General features: G+C 42.1%; 1 protein-coding gene across 2 annotated transcripts; it reads left to right on the top strand.

The window, feature by feature from the left end:
* The first annotated feature begins 6,511 nt into the window (after positions 1-6,511).
* Positions 6,512-21,857, top strand: LOC110527666 (eukaryotic translation initiation factor 6). 2 transcript variants are annotated; one of them, XM_021609096.3, is made up of 7 exons: positions 6,512-7,213; positions 7,637-7,773; positions 8,769-8,854; positions 9,083-9,258; positions 14,721-14,897; positions 15,166-15,347; positions 21,034-21,857. In XM_021609096.3, the coding sequence occupies exons 2-7, from the start codon at positions 7,667-7,669 to the stop codon at positions 21,041-21,043; spliced, it is 738 nt and encodes a 245-aa protein (XP_021464771.1). In that variant the 5' UTR covers positions 6,512-7,213; positions 7,637-7,666; the 3' UTR covers positions 21,044-21,857. The 2 variants fall into 2 exon arrangements, with proteins under 2 accessions (XP_021464771.1, XP_021464772.1); XM_021609097.3 differs by having other exon boundaries at positions 7,179-7,331.
* The last annotated feature ends 911 nt before the right edge of the window (positions 21,858-22,768 follow it).

The following is a 22,768-nucleotide window of genomic DNA, read 5'->3' as shown; positions in this document are numbered from 1 at the left end:
CACACGACTGAACAGTAGCCCAGATCCGACAAAACTAGAGCTTGGAGGACTTGCCAATTAAATAATCATTAAAGTAGTTGGCAATATCAGTTGGTTTTGTAATTTATGAGCCATCAGATTCAATTAACGATGGAACAGGTTGCCTTTTTTCCCAACATTTCATTGAAGGTGCTCTAAAGCTTTTTACTATCATTCTTTATGTCATTCATATTTTTTTCATAGTGTAGTTTCTTATTTTCATTCAGTTTAGTCACATGATTGCTCAATTTGCAGCCAGGTTTATTTTCCATTCCTTTTCCTCATCCCTCTCAACCATAACATTGTCACGGCAGATTTCCTCGTCTTCCTCTGAAGAGGTGAAACAAGGATTGGACCAATACGCAACGTGGTAGGTGTCCATGGTTTTTAATAAGAAAAACTAAACATGAACACAAAATAATAAAGTGAACTGGCAACGAAACAGTCCCGTGTGGCACAAACACTGACACAGGAAACAATCACCCACAAAAAAATACCCAAAGAACATGGCTGCCTAAATATGGTTCCCAATCAGAGACAACGATAAACACCTGCCTCTGATTGAGAACCAATCCAGGCAACCATAGACTTACATAAACACCTAGAATGAACACAACCCCATAAATCTACAAAAAAACCTAGACAGTACAAACACCCTAGATGAGACAAAAACCATACATCACCCATGTCACACCCTGGCCTAACCAAAATAATAAAGAAAACAAAGATAACTAAGGCCAGGGCGTGACACACATTTTTCAATTCCTCATCAATCCGTCAATTAGTCATTTTCTTAATGGGTGCCTGCTTATTAGTAACTGGGATAAGCAATTTCATAAATGTGTCCAGTGCAACGTCCGTTTTCTCCTTTACACCACGGACCAACAACTATTCTTTACATCAACAACATAGGAATCACTACAAAACTTATTGTATGACCTCTTATACATCATATTAGGCCCAGAAGTTTGGAACTTTGGTTTTCCTAGATATGGCTATTATTTTATGATCACTACATCATGGATTTGGTTACTGCTTTCAAGGAAATTTCTGCAGCATTAGTAAAGATGTGATCAATACATGTTAATGATTTAATTCCTGTGCTTTTTGTAACTACCCTGGTAGGTTGACTGATAACCTGAACCAAGTTACAGGCACTGGTTACAGTTTGAAGCTTTTTCTTGAGTGGGCAGCTTGATGAAAGCCAGTTAATATTTAAATCACCCAGAAAATATACCTCTCTGTTGATATCACATACATCATAAAAATGTCACACATGTTGGCCTTCTAGGCATCCCGGAGTCGCCTCTTCACTGTTGACGCTGAGACTGGTGTTTTGCGGGTACTATTTAATGAAGCTGGCAGTTGAGGACTTGTGAGGCATCTGGTTCTCAAACTACACACTCTAATGTACTTGTCCTCTTGCTCAGTTGTGTATCGGGGCCTCCCACTCCCCTTTCTATTCTGGTTAGAGACAGTTTGTGCTGTTCTGTGAAAGTAGTAGTACACAGCGTTGTACGAGATCTTCCGTTTCTTGGCAATTTCTTGCATGGAATAGCCTTCCCTTCTCAGAACAAGAATAGACTGACGAGTTTCAGAAGAAAGTTCTTTGTTTCTGCCCATTTTGAGCCCGTAATCGAACCCACAAATGCTGATGCTCCAGATACTCAACTAGTCAAAAGAATCAATTTGCCTTTTAAAGTTATATACTTGGATTAGCTAACACGGCGTGCCATTGGAACACAGGAGTGATGGTTGCATAAAAAAATCAGCCGTTTCCAACTAAAATAGTCATTTACAACATTAACAGTCTCCACTCTATTTCTGATCAATTTGATGTTATTTTAATGGACAAAAAAATTGCTTTTCTTTCAAAAACAAGGACATTTCAAAAACAAGGACAAGTGAACCAAAACTTTTGAATGGTAGTGTATGTTAACATGGGCTATTTATAGCACTTCTTTTTCTGGGGTGCTTGCTTGTTTCCATTGCTTTACTGGGAAGCTTAGCAGAAGTAGATGTTGATTATGTTAGTGCAGGGTGAGCGGCACACAGTGGACTTCCTTCTAGGGCACACCGCCTCAGTGCTAACACCATAAATCTGGTTCATAGACACATGATTGCTGCATACAACAGCTGTTGGATCAGGGCAGTTAGATGAACATAAATTAGGTTATATATATTGTGTCTACCAATGCCCCTAGTATAATGTACATTTGCTAAAGCATTATGATGCCTCAGCGACACAATGGTAGGGATTAACTGAGAAAGGCTTAGTTCATTGATAAATCATTGTTTCAACACAATCTTATAATGCTATGAAATGATCCAGGAACCCAAATTAGTTGGGTAGGATCTCATCCTCCATATAAAACGTGTTTTGTTTCTGAAAGGTATCCAAATTGTCAACAAAGGTATCCATTTGTGAAGAGAAAGAATCCTGCTAAAGCGTTCAATGTCACGATTCAAAGTGGGCACAGGGCCAGATATGATCGATATTTTATTAGTGTCTACCAGTTTGAGCTGCCCTTCATAATGTCATTAAAACCCACATGGACTATGATAGAATCGATGTCCATGTCCTGGCGTAGTACATTCGGAAGCAAGTTAGTAATGTAATTTACTCGAGCTCCAGGATAGGACATTGTTTTTGCACCAGGAACAGTCATATTTCTTACGATGGAGCTGCCCACAATCAGACCTCTGACAGATGGAGAAGCCCCTCTTGATCCAGAGCAGGGACGGAAGGTTGCCGACGGCAACTTCGAAATGTAGGGGAAGGAGTAGGAGTAGGCTCAGTGGACACAAGTACCCCCAGTGACGAAGGTGCAGGAAGATTAGGCTCTAGAGATCACCTGGGACTAACTTCGTTAGCTTGATGGCTAACGTTAGCAGTTTACCTAGTTTAGCGGCTCTTTCAAGCAGACTTTAACCTGTCAGTTAGGCAGGATTACGGGACAAGAAATAGCGTTCCTAGCTGTTAAAAGCTAACCGCGTCACGGAATCACTGCAAAAACAAGTTAGGTATTTATGTTGAACAAAGATTGGTAATGTTTTAGTTAAAATAACAAATCAAGTGTTTCCAATATATAGTGTTCAGCTGCCCATTCTGATGATGTCAGATATTAATCAGTCTTTTCCCTGTGCCTTCTGTATGATAGCGGGGTGAACAAGCCTTGGCTCGGCTAGTTGATGTCCTTGATAATCTTTTTGGCCTTCCTGTGACATCGGGTTCTGCAGGTGTCCTGGAGGGCAAGTAGTGTGCCCCCAGTGATGCGTTGGGCAGACCGCACCACCCTCTGGAGAGCCCTGCGATTGTGGGTGGTGCAGTTGCCGTACCAGGTGGTAATACAGCCCGACAGGATGCTCTCAGTTGTGCATCTGTAAGTTTGTGAGGCTCTTAGGGGCCAAGACGAATTTCTTCAGCCTCCTGAGGTTGAAGATGCGCTTTTGCGCCTTCTTCACCACACTGTCTGTGTGGGTGGACCATTTCAGATGGTCAGTGATGTGTACACTGAGGAACTTGAAGCTTTTCACCTTCTCAACTGCAGTTTGGTCACAAAATTTCATCAGCCCACAAAATTTCATCAGCCGGTGATTGTCAAGGAAATAATTGCCGGTCTCACGGTAATTGACCACAAGCCACTGATGCAGATCTTTAGAACATAAACATAAATCCATGTTACATAGCCTACACCTTCACAATAAATCCATTATTTATTTTAGACAGGTCTAAAGAAACATGATAGGAAGAAAATGTAGTCCATTTCAGAAGAACAGAATAGCATACTCTGAATTATCCTTATGTTAAATTAGGCCATATTGCTGTGGGCTCCATAAATGTATTTAGCAGACAAGATTTGCCTAGAATTCCGTGGCATTATTTTATAGTATAAAGAATAAAATTTAACAAAGCTGAATAAAATAGAAAGGATATTTTCTCCAAATGATTTAAGGGAGTGCGCACGAGCGGTTAACAAAGAAATAGCTACTCCAAAATGCTTAATTTAAAGCGATTAATTTAACTTTACTTGTTCTACAAATGTTGGGCTATATTTTTTATTTTTAATACATTGTAAGGCTGCATGATGCGACTAATGATGCTTGAAAAGCATGAGCTCTGCGCAGGCTGTACACTCTTCATCAGTCTCTCATTCACAATTTGACAAGCACTTTGTAATGCCTCGAATTTCCTGAAGGCAAGCACTTTGTGTGGCCGTAATGCCCCCTAAAAAAATCCATGCCTTTTGCAGCCAGTGGATAAATATTATCATTATAATTCCCTTCTCCCTGAATGCTGCTTGCTCCGAAGCACCTCTCACTCAGATGGCTCAGCATCATGTGATCGGGTACTTCTTGCAGGCTACAAGTGAAGACTGACACATCGGGGATGCAACTGCCCGCGTCCTTAACCAATACCGAGGTACATATTGAAGATATTGGAAGAACTGTCCAGGTTTACTTTTCGTCAACAAGATTAGTAGGCCTAATGAACAGCAAAAGCACTAGCCTACGTCAATCTACTATCCCCATGGTACAAAAGTTGACCTGTTCTGTGCTAGAAATAAATATCCCAAACATCATCTGGGACAGTTGTGGGATGTGATAGATCCCAAATTAATACAACCACTAGCATCAAAAATAATTTTATGCAATGAGGCTGACGCAACAGATCAGAATGTTTAGCTTAAAATGTTGATAGACTATTAGGCTATTTCTTCACATTATAAGTGCAGCAATGCGCACACGGCAGTAAGCGTGAATGTTCCATTTGCTGGAAAACACCATTATGAAAAGTAACCACAAATGTGATTATGCATGTAATACTTTTATTAAGAGAGGTTCATTTGAGGCCTCCCGGGTGGCGCAGTGGTTAAGGGTGCTGTACTGCAGCGCCAGCTGTTCCATCAGAGTCCCTGGGTTCGCGCCCAGGCTCTGTCATAACCGGCTGCGACCGGGAGGTCTGTGGGGCGACGCACAATTGGCCTAGCGTCATCCGGGTTAGGGAGGGATTGGTCGGTAGGGATCTCCTTGTCTCATCGCGCACCAGCGACTCCTGTGGTGGGCCGGGCGCAGTGCGCGCTAGCCAAGGTGCACGGTGTAGCCTCCGACACATTGGTGCGGCTGGCTTCCGGGTTGGATGCGCGCTGTGTTAAGAAGCAGTACGGCTGGTTGGGTTGTGTATCGGAGGACGCATGACATTCAGCCTTCGTCTCTCCCGAGCCCGTACGGGAGTTGTAGCAATGAGACAATAATTGGGGAGAAAAAGGGGTAAAATAAAAAAATTTAAAAAAGAGAGGTTCATTTTTATGGTGAAAATGATCTTCCCAAAATTTGAAACTCAAATTTTCAGTATTCCCTTGTAACGCGGATTTATTTGCTTAATTTTAAGAAGTTATTTGGACACTTTAGTTGAAATACAAACCTTATCAAAACATAAAGGCTTATGGGCTAGGCTACATGAGGTGTGCAACTATGATTCGAAAAAGTCACAAAAAAAAAGGCATTGTTTCTTGCATTACGCTGGGCATCATTCGCAAGAGAGAATATGTAATTCACAAGTGATAGGCTAATATTGTCACCCATCAGACTATTCTTGATTTAATCTCGTCTTTCAATATACTAAATAATAAATATGTGAAATTTGTTTTGATTTAGAGTGGACCATTATCATACACCTGTCTCGAAACAGTGGAAGGGGAAAACATGTATCTGTGCACTTAAATAGCGAATGGAGGACGCTTTTCACGTGGTTCATTTTTATGCCGACCAGGTAGGCTATGCTCCTACTGTAAAGAGAAGCAATGTACTTAATATTAGGAAAGTTGAGAAATAAATATAATAGCCTATAGAAAGCTGATGGGATCCTCCTCTTTTTAATAGAGGCCATCACTCTGTTTTCTCACGCAATTGCATAGCCTATAGAAATGTTACGCAACATGAGCTCATGGGTTCTCATGAAGTGCTTGATTAGATTTTCGATTACATTTGCATTGATATCTGAGTGATTAGAGGGACAATAGAGTGCTGAGTACCAGGCTGTTAGCAAGTTTAGTAGACTACTAATGACCATCAGCAGCATCAGAGCTTGGAGAAGCCTAATTACCATGACTAATTGGTCACGTGGAATTTGACTGCCTTCATGACTCGTGACCCTAAGCATGCTCCCTCGGCTGTCTCCGGAAGTATACAATCAGCTCATTAGTTTTGTTGATGTTGAGGGAGAGGTTATTTTCCTGGCACCACTCCGCCAGGGCCCTCACCTTCTCCCTGTAGGCTCTCTTCATTGTTGGTTATCAGGCTACTGTTGTGTCGTTTGCAAACTTGATAATTGAGTTGGAGGCATGCATGGCCACGCAGTCATTGCTGAACTGGGAGTACAGGAGGGGGCTGAGCATGCACCCTTGTGGGGCCCCTGTGTTGAGGATCAACATAGAGGAGGTGTTGTTTCCTACCTTCACCATGACCCAGTTACACAGGGCGGGGTTCAGACACAGGGCTCCGAGCTTAATCATGAGCTTGGAGGGTACTAGGGTGTTGAAGGCTGAGCTATTGCCAATGAACAGCATTCTTACATAGGTATTCCTCTTGTCCAGATGGGATAGGGCAGTGTGCAGTGGGATTGCATCGTCTGTGGGATCTATTGGGAAGGTATGCAAATTGAAGTGGGTCTAGGGTGTCAGGTAAGGTGCAGGTGATATGATCCTTATCTTGCCTCTCAAAGCACTTCATGATGACAGAAGTGAGTGCTACGGAGCGATAGTCATTCAGTTCAGTTACCTTTGCTTTCTTGGGTACAGGAACAATGGTGGACATCTTGAAGTAAGTGGGGACAGCAGACTTGGATATGGAGATTGAATATGTCCGTAAACACTCCAGATAGCTATGCTCTGAGGACATGGCTAGGGATGTCGTGTGGGCCGGCAGCCTTGCGAGGGTTAACATGCTTAAACGTCTTACTTATGTCGGCCACAGAGAACGAGAGCACGGGACTGTGTCGAAACTCGTGTTTTCTGAGTTTCCAGTTGTCATGAACTTACTGAAGTCGGGAGTGTTCCGAGTTCCCAGTAGTTTTCAACACGGCATTGAAAGGGCCAAACACATTGTTGGGGGTTTACGTCATGACGTTGACAAGGAAGTGAACACGTGTGAGGAAAAATAAGAAGTCCACGTTTGCTGAGGCCACAAACCTTGAGTAGGTGAAGTTATTGTTATTTGCATAGCTAATCCGATATGTCAAACATTCAAACGTAGCTCAATAACTGTAGTGTGTATGGGAACCAGCCCGTGGTCTTGGATTTTCTTGAAAATGAGTTCAGTAAACGTTACTGAACTTGTAAACTTGAGGCAATTTCCACTCCCACTAGCTAGGTTGCTAACGTTAGCCATATGCATTGCGTCTTCATTTGTTTAAATTATGGGGTGGTAGTTGTCATGTGTTTGTAGCTGTTGTATAATCTTCGGATTCTCTACAGTACATATTATAATCAGCAAATTGGGCTAACTGAGATGAGTTAACTGAGTAGCTAGGCTTGGCTAGAAGTAACTAATTGATAGTCAGCTAACGGTAACAAGGTAGGAATGGTGTAATATTAACGGGTATTTTATTTTGTTTCAGGAAAGTTCTTCCTCAACTGTGAACTTCAACATGGCTGTCAGGGCATCTTTCGAGAAGAACAACGAAATAGGCTGCTTCGCCAAATTAACAAACACATATTGCCTAGTTGCAATTGGTGGGTCAGAGAATTTCTATAGGTAAGATATGTAGCATCTTTTCCAGACGTTGCTTGCTAGCTAACGTTAGCTGATCAGATCGAACTTCCAGCGGCATAGCTAACTAGCTTGAGATGGTACATTTATTTTCAACCAACCTTGACGATACTAACCTAATTTTCGAATAGAAAGGCACCAGTGTTTGTATTTATTAGGGGTCCTCATTAGCTACTTTTCCTGGGGTCCAAACATATTAAAGCACTTACATTTAAAAGTATATATGTAATGTAACCTTTATTTAACTAGGCAAGTCAGTTAAGAACAAAATCTTATTTACAAAGATGGTTTACTGGGGAACAGTGGGTTAACTGCCTTGTTCAGGGGCAGAAGGACAGATTTTATAACGCTCATCCATATATTTATATGTATATATTCTTATTCCATCTCTTTACTTAGTTTTGTGTGTTAGATATTACTGCACTGTCGCAACTTGAGTTGGGTGTCATTCAAAGCACACTTGATTTCTGAGTCACGCTCATGAATCAGCACTGCGGTGGACACTCACCTGTCTTGATCAAGAGGACAGAGCATAAGAGTAAATTCCATAATAAATGGACAAGTAAAATTGTATTGAAAGCTTACATACAGTATTGTCAGCTTTCTCCAGGGAATGTTGTACTAAATGAGCATAGAGTACCACAGTATGAGTCACAATACCCTAGTGGTCAATCAGGGAAATGGTTCCAATTGTCAAGACAAAGGTAAGAATTTCTGTATGAAATATCTAATGTTAGTTAAAGGTAAAAGTGACCTTGTCCGAGAGAGATTTACATGGTTATAAAAACGTCACGCCAGGGTAAGTCTATACAAAACACAGCCCTTATTTTAATTTTCTAAAATCCCGTATGGGGAAAAAAATGAATGGTGAAAAATGATTTTAACCATTTCCCTTGTTTGACCGCTAGGTTTTATGAGTATTGACACCTCCACTGTGTGGCTCTATTGCTGTCATGGTAACATGAAATCTATGTTTTCAGTGTCTTTGAAGGCGAGTTGTCAGAAACCATCCCAGTTGTACATGCCTCAATAGCAGGATGTCGGATAATTGGAAGAATGTGTGTGGGTGAGTATAGCTCTGTAGGTCAAACAGCTAGGCTTTGTGCAAGTGCACAAAGAAACACAAAGCAATGTCGTCAGTTCAACAGGAGAGTGGAATACTCAATTATGCTTTATGTAAGACCAATACTGCGCTTTCTATTTTCTGAAAATTATTTGGATATTTGACTGTCACAACGAATGTGCTAAATTTTAAACCCTGCTCAACTACTTCCACAATAAATGTGCTATTCAGGGAATCGTCATGGACTCCTGGTGCCCAACAACACTACTGACCAGGAGCTGCAGCACATTAGGAATTGTCTTCCAGACACGGTGAAGATCCAGAGGGTCGAGGAGCGGCTCTCAGCACTGGGGAATGTCATAGCCTGTAATGACTATGTGGCCCTGGTGCATCCTGATCTGGACAGGGTGAGAAAAAACAACACCTCATACCTCTGTTTGTCATGTATGATTGCAGTGCTGCCAACTCTCACGCATTAAACGTGAGACACGCATTTGACCCTCTTCCCATGCCATACTTATTTCTCACGGGTTGAAAAAAGTACTGCTTTTATTTTCTAATTCAGTGTGTCAACTTTCAACTGTGCCTCCAAATCACTTTGAAATGGAAGCATATTGCGCCTGCAATTCTACATCATTAGCGTTGTAACCTCGGAAGCTTCACCCGGGAGATCCACCATTTTCTGCCACCGCACTGTGAACCGCGGCAGATTGAAGCTTGTGATTTTGTTAAGGTTCCTGGGACCAAAGAGATTGGATGCGCGTTCGTAAAGAAACGTCCCTCACGATTAGCGTGGCGAAGGCAGCCACGGCAGACTGGATAGGCACGTTTGTTCTCAGCTGAACAAAGTTCATGAACTCATTTGTCAAAAGAGCAGCACAGGAAACTTGTAGCACTGTTTTGCAAACATAATTGTCAACAAATGAATTTGCTGTCACTACTGTCCCTGTCGCAGAATGCTTCCTTTTGACAGCATGTGATAATATAGCCTGGTACTAGCTAATCAATCCACTTGCATGAGCCTAAATCCATAGGCTACATTATTCACCATTGGCAATGTATTCACCATTGGCAATTTAGCACTAGGTTCATTAGGCTGTAACATCGAAAAGGCAGCATTCAGCAGGACATTTGGTAGGGTGACCTGATTTGTCGGAACTGTATTGTGAACATTATTTTGCCCAATCAGATTGTGAACCCAAATGTCTTAACTGATTCTAGTGGGGGGACAATACATTGAAAGATAATTTTAGGTTGGGTGTAGGGGCAGATTTTGGCTGTCATCTTGTCTTAAGGAGATTTGTCTGTTTTTTTTCCCACAATAGCTAATATAAGTCGTAACAATTCCCATCCCTTACAATGGGCTGAAATATAGACTAATTAAGAACACTACTGTTATTACTCATACTTATTATTGAACTTCTTACCATTTTTGCCTGTGTATTTAGGCTATTTGAAATCTGAAATGCCAATTTGTCTTTAATTTTAGATTTTTATTCAATGAGTATTTTTATAAGCTTTATGGACAGTGAGTATAGGCTAAGTCAGTGGTTCTCAAACTGGGGCGCGCTACTAATAATTACAGTATAAATTTTTTAAAACTTTTTTTGACAAGTGGTCATGAAATTACCTTTTTAAATTATGTATAATATAATCAACTTTGAAAACAGCTAGCTACAACAATTGTTTAAAAATTGCCTATCTAGAGAGAGATTGTAATGGTGTCTTTTTGTAAGCACTAACTCCACCATGGTTCGTTGGACAAAGCCTATAGAGAGAATTAGTGCTGTTTTTGGATAAACGCCAGAATTAAGTTCTGTGTTGAACAAAGCCTTAGGAGATGTATGTTTTGTTTGCCATTCATTTTTCCCATAGGGATGGCTGAATGAACAAGAGGTAACTCATTTCCGGGTTTTATGACTACAAGCTGTCGAGCTCTCTTGTGCCATTGCCGTTAGAATGTTGGAAGCTTACCCATAGAATTAAATGTAATGGGGCAGCTATGTTTTTGGATTGTAACTGGTGATCGAGGTACCAAATTGCATACACAGAGATGGAACAGGGTTTTATAAAGATTTGTAAATACAGGGCCATAGAATTCACACACTAACCCCACAGAATCCTTTTTCCAATAGGGTCGCCAAGCAACACAATGTGGTCTTATTGGACAATTTCACATTCCCATACCTGTGTGAAATGTAATTGTAGTATGCCCAGAAATATCTTAATGTTCATACTGATGTAGAATACTCAACCAAATGAGCCAGATGTATAAATATGTTAAATTATTCACAGAATTTTGGTAAGGATTTGCCCAAAAAGCTGTCCAAATTGCTGATTTTCTGAAGATTCTGTCAATTGCACAATAAGGGCGATTGGTTATATTATATATATATGTATGTTATATTATATGTGAGAAGATAATTATATACAATTTGAATGGTAATTCCATGACCTTTCAGACCCATTTGTTCAACCATTTGTTTAACATGTATCGGGGTTTCCCTTTAAATGCAATTTATACAGGTAATTCTGATATGTTTCCTGGAAGTCAGTTCTGTTGACCTGAGCATTACGAAAATGTGTATGATGGATCGAAGCTTTCCAATGATTTATGTTTAAAGGGTATAAGTGAGCAACAATTTGTTGTATATTGACATTGTTTGTCATTGGGAAAATTAATGGGATGGAGGGATGAAATAAAGAGTGATTAAACACAGAAAGCTACCATTGATGCACTTCTGTCAGACATTTTCCAACTCCAGGGACATAGACCCCTCCCTCCCAGCTAATTGACTATAGGTCATAAAATGCGAATAGGCTATATTGAAATGCCCCTTGCCTCAAATATCCTGCATTTTAGTGTTGTGCACAAGCTGCTATGCAGAAATGGTAGGCAAAATGCAAAATATCTTGCCTATGTAGAGTAAGATGACTTCGACTCATCTGCCCTGAGCTCTTTCTGTAATTATGACCCAATTTTCAGGCTACCCAAGACTAAACGCTGGCGTTAGAGGCAAGAGGGGGGATTCTGGCAAGATTAAGTAGATGGGAAAACCAGCCACCTCTTCCTTCAATTCTACTGGCTAATGTACAGTCACTTGATAATAAGATGGGTGACCTCCGATCGTGGATTTGCTACCAACCGCACTCGAAACTGCAATATTATCTGCTTTTATGAAACATGGCTCTCGGACAAGATACACCCCATGGCTATCCAACTTGATGGATTCTTTATTCACCATGTGGACAGGGGAGTTAAGGAAATTGAGGGGAAGGAGTTCATCAACAACTGGTGTGCTGTCTTGAGTGCGGTGGAAGAGCCGACCCATTTTTCACCGACTTGGAATACATGTTCAAATGCCGACCCTTCTACTTCCGAAGGGAGTTTTCAGCTGTTATCGTGACTGTTGTATACATTCCACCCCTGGACAAGAAAAATAATAAGCTGCCACTTAACGAACTGTACGAGGCTATAAACAAGCAGGAGAACTTACATCCAGAGGCCGCTTTTCTGGTTGCCGGCGATTTAAAAATAATAATAATAATTCTGCATCATTAAGACACATGATGTCCAACTTCCATCAACACGTCTCCCTCGGCACTAGGAGCAATACAGTCCTAGATCACAGTTATTCTACCCTCAAGCAAGCATACAAGGCCCTACCTCGTCCCCTATTCTGCAAATTAGATCATGACTCTGTACTCATGGTTCCTGTTTACAAGCAGTTTCCAAAACTCAGTCCTCGGAACCCCAAGGGGTGCACGTTTGTTTTTGTTTTTTTGCGCTAGCACTACGTAGCTGATTCAACTAATAATCTCGCTTTGATAATTTGAATCGGCTCTTTACTGTAAAGGCAAAAACCAAAACGAGTTTGGAAACACTACCCTAGACCCACTTCCAAGCCCACTGCATCATTGGGGCCGAGCTCCCTGATGTCCAGGACCTCAATATCAGGCGGTTTGAAAGGAAGGCCTGGAAAATCGCTAGACTCCACTCACCCAAGCCACAGACTGCCTGTTCTCTGCCCCCGCACGGCAAGCGGTGCTGGTGCATCAAGTCTGACACCAACAGGCTCCTGAATATCTATCCACAAGCCATAAGACTGCTAAATAGCCAACTACACCGAACTAAAATAAACACATGTCAAGTGTTGGTTTCATGAGCTGAAATAAAAGATCCCAGCCATTTTCCATATGCACAAAGAGCTTATTTCTCAATTTTTTGCACAATTGTTACATCCCTGTTAGTGAGCATTTCTCCTTTTCCCTTGATAATCCATCCACCCGACAGGTGTGGCATATCAAGAAGCTGATTAAAACAGCATGATCATTACACAGGTGTACCTTGTGCCGTGGACAATAAAAGGCCACTCAATAAAATGCGCTGCTTTGTCACAACACAATGCCACAGATGTCTCAAGTTTTGAGGGAGCGTGCAATTGGACTGCAGGAATGTCCATCAGAGCTCTTGATAGAGAATTGAATGTTCACTTCTCTACCATAAGCTGCCTCAACATCGTTTTAGAGAATTTGGCAGTACGTCCAACCGGCCTCAACCGCAGACCATGTGTAACCACGCCAGCCCAGGACCACCACCTTCACCTGCGGAATCGTCTGAGACCAGCCAACCGGACAGCTGATGAAACTGTTTGCACAACCAAACAATTTCTGCGCAAACTGTCAGAAGCCATCTTAGGGAAGCTCAGCTGCGTGCTCGCCGTTCCTCACCAGGGCCTTGACCTGACTGCAGTTCGGGGTCATAACCGACTTCAGTGGGCAAATGCTTACCTTCGATGGCCACTGGCATGCTGGAGAAGTGTACTCTTCATGGATGAACCCTGGTTTCAACTGTACTGGGCAGATGGCAGACAGCGTGTATGGTGTGTGGGCGAGCGGTTTGCTGACGTCAACGTTGTGAACCATGTGCCCCGTGGTGGTGCGGTTATTGTATGGGCAGGCATAAGCCACGGACAATTAGCACAATTGGCATTTATCGATGGATATTTGAATGCGCAGAGATACCGTGACGATCCTGAGACTCATTGTCGTGCCATTCATCCGCTGCCATCGCCTCATGTTTCAGCGTGACGCAAGGATCTGTACACAATTTGTGGAAGCTGAAAATCCTGCATACACACCAAACATCGCCCATTGAGCATTTTTGGGATGCTCTGGATCGACGTGTACAACAGCGTGTTCCAGTTCCAGCCAAAATCCAGCAACTTCGCACAGCCATTGAAGAGGAGTGGGACAACAGGCCACAATCAACAGCCTGATCAACCATGCAAAGATGGTTGATCAGGTTTTCTGATCCACTCCCCTAGTTTTGTTGTTTTTGATTTAGTTGTATTTTTAAAATCCTTTTTACCACCTTTTCTTTCTCCTCAATTTTGTGATGATGATCTTGTCATCGCTGCAACTCCCCAATGGGCTCGGTAGAGGTGAAGGTCAAGTCATGTGTCCTCAGAAACATGACCCGCCAAGCCACGCTTCTTAACAAGCACTTGCTTAACCCGTAATCCAGCTGCATCGTTCAACTGACCCCTGTAATCAGCCTGCAAGCGCACTGGCCTGCGACAAGGAGTCGCTAGAGCGCGATGAGCCAAGTAAAGCCACCTTGGCCAAACCCTCCCCTAACACGGATGATGCTGGGCCAATTTTGCACCTCTCTGTCGGACTCCGGGGAACGACACAGCCTGGGATCGAACCCCAGGCTGTATTGATGCCGCAACACTGCGATGCAGTACCTTTGACCGTGCCTTAGTCCATAGATAAGGGCGTAATGCATTTCATTATTTTTTTCATGCTCATCCCTAGTACGTTGTCTGATGTAGGGGATGTTAACACACTTCCCATGTTTGTTTAGGAGACTGAGGAGATCCTGGCGGACAGTCTGAAGGTGGAGGTGTTCCGTCAGACAGTAGCAGAGCAAGTTCTAGTGGGGAGCTACTGTGCCTTCAGCAATCAGGGGGGACTGGTACACCCCAAAACCTCCATAGAAGACCAGGATGAGCTCTCCTCCCTACTCCAAGTGCCTCTGGTGGTGAGCGGTAGTTGTCATAGTGGTGCTTATGCTCATTTTTACATTGTCCCTAGCCCCGACTGCAAGGCTCATGTGGATCTGAATCAATCTGATACATATAAGCAATGTGGTAATAGATCTACCTTGCCCTCTGATAGGCAAAGTGGACATTTCGCCATATTGTTTACATGTTTTTGATCTACTTAAGTGCCCAGGGGGGCACATTGCATCAAGTTGTTGCTGAGTTCTTGAGTTGTTGCCAAATCTCCCCTTTTCTGGCACTCCACAGGCTGGAACAGTGAACCGTGGTAGCGAGGTCATCGCCGCAGGGATGGTGGTAAATGACTGGTGTGCCTTCACTGGGCTGGACACCACCAGCACAGAGCTGTCCGTCATCGAGAGTGTGTTCAGACTGAGCGAGGCGCAGCCCAGTGCAATCGCTACCACGATGAGAGACTCTCTAATTGACAGGTGAGTGATCACTTCTGACACCATGAGAACTCACAAATTTTAGGCATCATCTAGAGGTTGCTTCATTTCCTTTTTCCACTAAAACAATCTATGTAATGACCTGAAAAGGCAGGGTTAAGTTTGAGCCCGAGAGACAGGCACAGCCACTCCATCCATTTATAATGCGAAGTCGTCTTATGTCACAGCTTTTCGTTTTTGAAGCAGCATTTGGCCCTTGGGGCTGTATGTTTGAGGCCCCTGCTTTCATCCCTTTAGAGATCCGATTTTCATAAAACCATGAGCAATTTGCTCACGTTCAGCTGTGTTCAACACTAGACTGAATCTATTTTCTGACTAGGCTATTAAAGTTGCCATACAGCCTCCTTTTCACCTCTTATTATGTGATTTACCTGACAATGAGGGCTTTTGACTTGTTAGGCGAACTCGGCCAACTAGACGAAAGTAAATGAGTGAAGTCGGGGGAGGTGCATTTGCGACAACTTAGTCGGCCACTGTGTTTTTCAAACGGCAAGGCTCAGATCAACATGGCAGTGTCAAAGTAGTGCCATTGTTTTCTAAAAGTTTAATTATATAAAAGCATATAGCTCTATCCTCCATAACACAGACTAACTGAAATCATATGTGTGTATCCTACAACAACAAAAAAATCCATATCCATTATTGTATACATGAATTGCAGCAAAGTTGGTTCCTGTTTCAGTCACATCTTTGGTCACTTTCGTGTGGGTCAAACAAAAACAACCTAATGATTGGTTGACAATAGAGCCTCCCACAATGCAGGCGATGGCTGCACTTTGAAGTTGTTGAGGAGCTGCAGAAACATCCAGTCAACTTCATGACCTTTGAGCACATTAACATTTTCTGATATCAAAATGGGGTTGTAGGCCAAACATTTCTAGGTTGCGGCTGATGACATAACAAATCACCTTTGTTGGTTTTTGGGGAGGTATTTCTCAGAATGTACAGAATGCTCAGAATGTCTTCAGAAAAACGATTTATCTTTTTTACAAGAGGAACTGTCACTGTTTTTAGCACTATTAAATCAAATAAAAATTATTCATATAACCAGACTCACAGGTGGACCGTGGTACAGATCCGGACCCAGAACGGGGTCAATGCGGGTCCCTATTTATATATATTTATTTTTGGAACTGTCGGGCTTTCATCTTACTGCTGTTGACAGTTGTAATAGTATAATGCACAAGGTGCAATTTTGAAATTTGGTACTGCGTGGGAAGTTTTTATTTTAACCTTTATTTAACTAGGCAAGTCAGTTAAGAACAAATTATTATTGACAATGACTGCCGAGGAACAGTGGGTTAGCTGCCTTGTTCGGGCAGAACGACAGATTTTTACCTTGTCAGCTCGGGGATTCGTTCAAATCAAAATCAAATCAAATTTATTCATATAGCCCTTCGTACATCAGCTGATATCTCAAAGTGCTGTACAGAAACCCACCCTAAAACCCCAAACAGCAAGCAATGCAGGTGTAGAAGCACGGTGGCTAGGAAAAACTCCCTAGAAAGGCCAAAACCTAGGTAGAAACCTAGAGGAACCAGGCTATGAGGGGTGGCCAGTCCTCTTCTGGCTGTGCTGGGTGGAGATTATAACAGAACATGGCCAAGATGTTCAAATGTTCATAAATGACCAGCGTGGTCAGATAATAATAATCACAGTAGTTGTCAAGGGTGCAGCAAGTCAGCACCTCAGGAGTAAATGTCAGTTGGCTTTTCATAGTCAATCATTAAGAGTATCTCTACCACTCCTGCTGTCTCTAGAGAGTTGAAAACTGCAGGTCTGGGACAGGTAGCACGTCCGGTGAACAGGTCAGGATTCCATAGCCGCAGGCAGAACAGTTGAAACTGGAGCAGCAGCATGGCCAGGTGGACTGGGGACAGCAAGGAGTCATCATGCCAGGTAGTCCTGAGGCATGGTCCTAGGGCTCAGGTCCTTTGAAAGAGAGAATTATAGAGAGCATACTTAAATTCACTAAGGACACCAGATAAGACAGGAGAAGTACTCCAGATATTTCAAACTGACCCTAGCCCCCCGACACAAACTACTGCAGCATAAATACTGGAGGCTGAGACAGGAGGGGTCAGAGGGATGGATATCTTCAACCACCAACTTACCATCCTGAGACAAGGCCGAGTATAGACCACAAAGATCTCCGCAACGGCACAACCGAAGGGGGGGCGCCAACCCAGACAGGAAGATCACATCAGTGACTCAACCCACTCAAGTGACGCACCCCTCCTAGGGACGGCATGAAAGAGCACCAGTAAGCAAGTTACTCAGCCCCTGTAATAGGGTTAGAGGCAGAGAATCCCAGTGGAAAGAGGGGAACCGGCCAGGCAGAGACGGCAAGGGCGGTTCGTTGCTCCAGAGCCTTTCCGTTCACCTTCACACTCCTGGGCCAGACTACACTCAATCATATGACCCACTGAAGAGATGTGTCTTCAGTAAAGACTTAAAGGTTGAGACCAAGTCTGCGTCTCTCACATGGGTTGGCAGACCATTCCATAAAAATGGAGCTTTGTAGGAGAAAGCCCTGCCTCCAGCTGTTTGCTTAGAAATTCTAGGGACAATTGGGAGGCCTGCGTCTTGTGACCGTAGCGTACATGTAGGTATCTACGGCAGGACCAAATCAGAGAGAGAGCCTTTCGGTTACTAGTCTAACACTCTAACCACTAGGCTACCTGCAGCCCCAGTTTCTCTGTCCATTCACTGAAAGACCTTAGATCTCTATCAGAAATATCCAGTTGATTAACTATTAATCCATGTTAGATAGGTAAGTTAGGCTAACCAGCTATCTAAACTTTGTAGTTCATCATAGCCGGATTGTGTCTATGGGCCTTGACCCCAAGTGGACCCCATTTGATTTTGTTGAGTCACTCGGGTATCATATGAACACACAAGACATGGCAAAATGTGTAGAATCTCAGGAAATTAGCTTTAAATGGCACAATGTTTGCTCTGCCAACGAGGGGTGAGGTTTGCGATGTGGGGGTTTGTTACTACACCGATAAATTACAATATCCAAACAGACCTTTGCCACCTAGGAAATTTGTGACCGGACCTTCTCAAATAGTACTTGAGTATCCCTAATATTTATTTATTTTTATTTTACCTTTATTTAACTAGGCAAGTCAGTTAAGAACAAATTCTTATTTTCAATGACGGCCTAGGAACAGTGGGTTAACTGCCTTGTTCAGGGGCAGAACGACAGATTTGTACCTTGTCAGCTTGGGGGTTTGAACTTGCACCCTCGGGAAGAATTACACATTGTGTGACCAGTAAGCACATAGGTGCGCTACTTTTCCTGTTTTTATAAATTCATAGGATGTTTAGAAATTACGTGGAGTCTGGAATTTGTGAAAATTCTATACTGAACAAAAAAATAACCGCAACATGAGCTGAAATAAAAGATTCCAGAAATGTTCCATATGCTTCAAAAAGCGTATTTCTCTAAAATGTGCACAAATTTGTTTACGTCCCTGTTAGTGAGCATTTCTCATTTTCCAATATAATCATCCACCTGACAGGTATGGCATATCAAGAAGCTGATTGAACAGCATCATTGTTACACAGGTGCACCTTGTGCTTGGAACAATAAAAGGTCACGCAACACAATGCTACAGATGTCTCAAGTTTTGAGGGAGTGTGCAATTGGCATGCTGACTGCAGGAATGTCCACCAGAGCTATTGCCAGAGAAGTGAATGTTACTTTCTCTACCATAAGCCTCCTCCAACCTTGTTTTATAGCATTTGGCAGTATTTCCAACTGGCCTCAACCACAGACCATGTGTATGGTATTGTGTGGGAGAGCAGCTTGCCTATGTCAGCGTTGTGAACAGTGTCCCTCATGGTGTCTGTGGGGTTATGGTATGGGCAGGCATGAGCTACGGACAATGAACACTATTGCATTTTATCGATTGCAATTTGAATGCACAGACTTACCGTGACGGTCCTGATGCCCATTGTCGCGCAATTCATCCACCTCATTTTCAGCATGATAATGCATGGCACAAGGATCTGTACACAATTCCTGGAAGCTGAGAAATGTCCCAGTTCTTCTATGGCCTGCATACTCACCAGACATGTCACCCATTGAGCAAGTACAGGATGCTCTGGATTGACAGCGTATTCCAGTTCCCGACAATATCCAGCAACTTCGCCCAGCCATTGAAGAGGAGTGGGACAACCTTCCACAGCCTGATAAACTCTATGCGGAGATGTCGCGCTGCATGAGGCAAATGGTGGTCACACCAGATAGTCACTGTGAAACGTGAATTTGGACCAATCCCTGACAACCCATTCATCAAAACTTAGCTACGAAGCTTTACTTTGTAACTGCTGCTGTTTTTTTCGTGTCTCTGAAAAATCGGAATGATTCCAGTCAAAAGATGTCCGATGGCCGTGAAACACCCTCAGGACTTTCCCATACTTCTTGGCGATACAGTGTCACATTACGGATGAGGAATACCCTTCGCAAAGAGCAAATATGAAGACCGCGGGTTTGACAAAAAGGGCTGTCCCGCAGATTTGAACGTTCTTTGCGCAGCACTTACTTTACATTTGGCTCATATTGCGTAAATATCATACCAGTATTAGAATTTTTATAAATGGGAAACAACTGTCACTTATTATTTATGTATTTTGACAACCACATTGACATTTAGTGAAAACGGATTTGTTAACTGCTGTTTTTTTTCTCACATAACTTCCATTGTTTGTCGTGTCACCTAACACCCTACCTACATTAAATACAACACCAGCTTGATTTCATTTATACATATTCTCTTTTACAGAAAGTGATTTGATCAATTGATAGGGACAGGAAGATTACTTCCCAAGCAAAGTCCAATTTCTTTGGCTCCTTCTAAAGAAGGTTGTAGCTCAGCTTCTAAATGTCATGGAGACAAATCAAAGATATTCCCATGTTCATCAGTAGTGTCTTCCCCTGGCATTTTACAGCTGTTTTCTAGCATAAAGCTAGAAATATTTATGCATTGTTTTAGATCGGTATAAACAATCGTGAACTGTAAAGTATATTTTTTTTACCCCTCAAATCAAGGACCCGCCCCACAAAACGTTGGCGCACCCTAGGTTGGGAACTCCTGAGCTATAGCCTTGGTCACATACTGCATAGCAAGACTGACTGTGTTGATTCCCAATCACTGCTTTTTTCATCTGTTTTTGTCCAAGATATTGAGTAAGTGAAACTGAAACGGTGCATCGTCTGAATGGCTGGAAGCAGCAGAAAATGTACTAGCTGTGATGTACAACCTGATAGGAATATTTTTTGGACTACCTAGTGATTTATTAGTGAATTTTATTAATCATGCAGTGACTGCATCCATATAATTCTGCTAACAATAAACTTACTAGGCGCGTGATGGAACCTAGTTTTAAACCTCCAATTTGGTTTTGAAGCATAAATGGCAAATGTTATATTTTTGACATTATCGGTTTGTTTAATTTCTGCACAGTAGGTCAAAGTGTCAGTTACTCTTAAGTGTGTATACAATACTGCATTTATACTGGGGATATCGTTTTTCAATGGGAAGTTATAAAATAACATTAAGATGCTGATGGAGACTTTCAGACATTCAATTACCAGTGCAGATAAAATGCTATACTGCTGCAGCACCATTTCTAATATAAAATTATTTCTCTCTTTCAGCCTCGCATAAGATGCCATTCTGCCTTCAATGAAAGGTTTGAGTCATCCCTGAAAATCTGTTGCAGAACACTTGCTGTCATTTGATATGGTTAACACCTTCCACGTTTAGCATTGGAAATGTGTATGGTATGTCAATGCTAGACTTCCCAATTCCTTAAAGAGATGCTCCGGTACTAGGAAATTTACCTCCCGCTTTGGGCTCGATGTGTCTGTGTAGATCATGCATAATATATGAGAAGAATACTTTCTTACCTCAATTAGCCACATAATCCTTAGTTTGAAAGCAACTCTTTTCTTGAAGGTGTGCTGCACCATTTTCCTTACATGTTCCCCCATATGGGCCAGCACCCTAGCAATTGGAGTTCTAGATTGATTACTATTTAATCCATTTTAGATTAAGGCTATAAAGTTAACAATGTGGAAAAAGTCAAGGATCTGAACTTTCCGAATGCACTGTATGTGACGTAGTACGCAATTTTTGGGGGCTACTTTCATAAGTACCGGAAAATCTCTAACTTTGTCCAATTACCATGTTTGGTTATTGAAATGTCGATTTTTCTGTAAAACAGCATCATAAAATGTCAAATTTGAATGCCAGGTTTTCGTTCATCGTTTTCTAACCATTTTGAAACTGGTGTTAAGGTGGTTTCCTTGCTGTGGGAAACTAGAGAAATGTTAATGTTCCCAATGTGAAATGGAAAATGTACATTAAGTTTGCCTGCAAATCAATTACAGTTAAGCCTTGCATGGCAAACACGTGGTTGAGATGTGGAGATATTCCCTGCTGATTTTTTGCAATATACAAAAAATGGATTACCCTATAAGATCATGTTGTATTTGTCACACTGTTTCTTATTGACAATTGAGCTTTGATTTTCTAACCTTGACCTTGAATGAGACTTTGTGGTTGTGGTCAAACCTTTGAGTGATGACATTATTTTAGGGCTGGATTGAATCGGTTGCGCCGAAGATCAGCGTTATAGCATGATCGAAATTTAAAGGTAATCTTTCCATGTTCTTGGGGATTGCATAAGTTAGCTCTATTGGAAATCGCACTATAGCGCTGAACTTCAGTGATATGGTTTGATAAAGGTTGTTTTTTTACTCTCCCCAGTCCACCTACATGGGTATTTGGTGCCCTCTGCTGACAACTTACATTGAAAACACATTACTTTCTTTATTTTTTTTTAGACCCACTCCCAGTACAGTGACATCTCATTTAATTTGTACGTTATAAAATGCACTATAAAGTATATAGCTTCTTTATATGCATGCAGCACATACCTTAACACTAAGCTATTGGCAGTAATTTGTGAGTAAATGTCATGTACTAGGAATGCATCTTTAGACCCACTCCTAGTACTACAACAGTTTGGAGTGAATAACATGTTAATTTTTGCATTTTAAGTCAAAGTTGAGACAGGTATTTGTCATAAGCCCTGTATAACACAATACACATCAAAATACAATATACACAAGAAGCTAAATGTAATCAATCATAAAACACATTCTTCAGCTGTCTGAAATGCCCTAAAGCCTGGATGGGCATCTGCGATCAATTTCCAAACAAACAAAAATGTTGGGGGGTGGGGACTGTCGGGGTTCAAAACTGCAAATGTTTCTCTCCGCCCCATGGCAACGTGTAGAATTGCAGAAAACTCGCTTTAAAACTGCAACATTTTCTCTACGCCCTATGACAAAATATGTACTACAGGAAATGTACCCTAAAACTTTT

This window comes from Oncorhynchus mykiss, chromosome 7 (assembly GCF_057628025.1).
Source record: "Oncorhynchus mykiss isolate SJ-2025 chromosome 7, ASM5762802v1, whole genome shotgun sequence".
Classification (NCBI taxonomy): Eukaryota; Metazoa; Chordata; class Actinopteri; order Salmoniformes; family Salmonidae; genus Oncorhynchus; species Oncorhynchus mykiss.
Note: the sequence above shows the minus strand (reverse complement) of the source record. Positions and strands in the feature narration are given on the sequence as shown.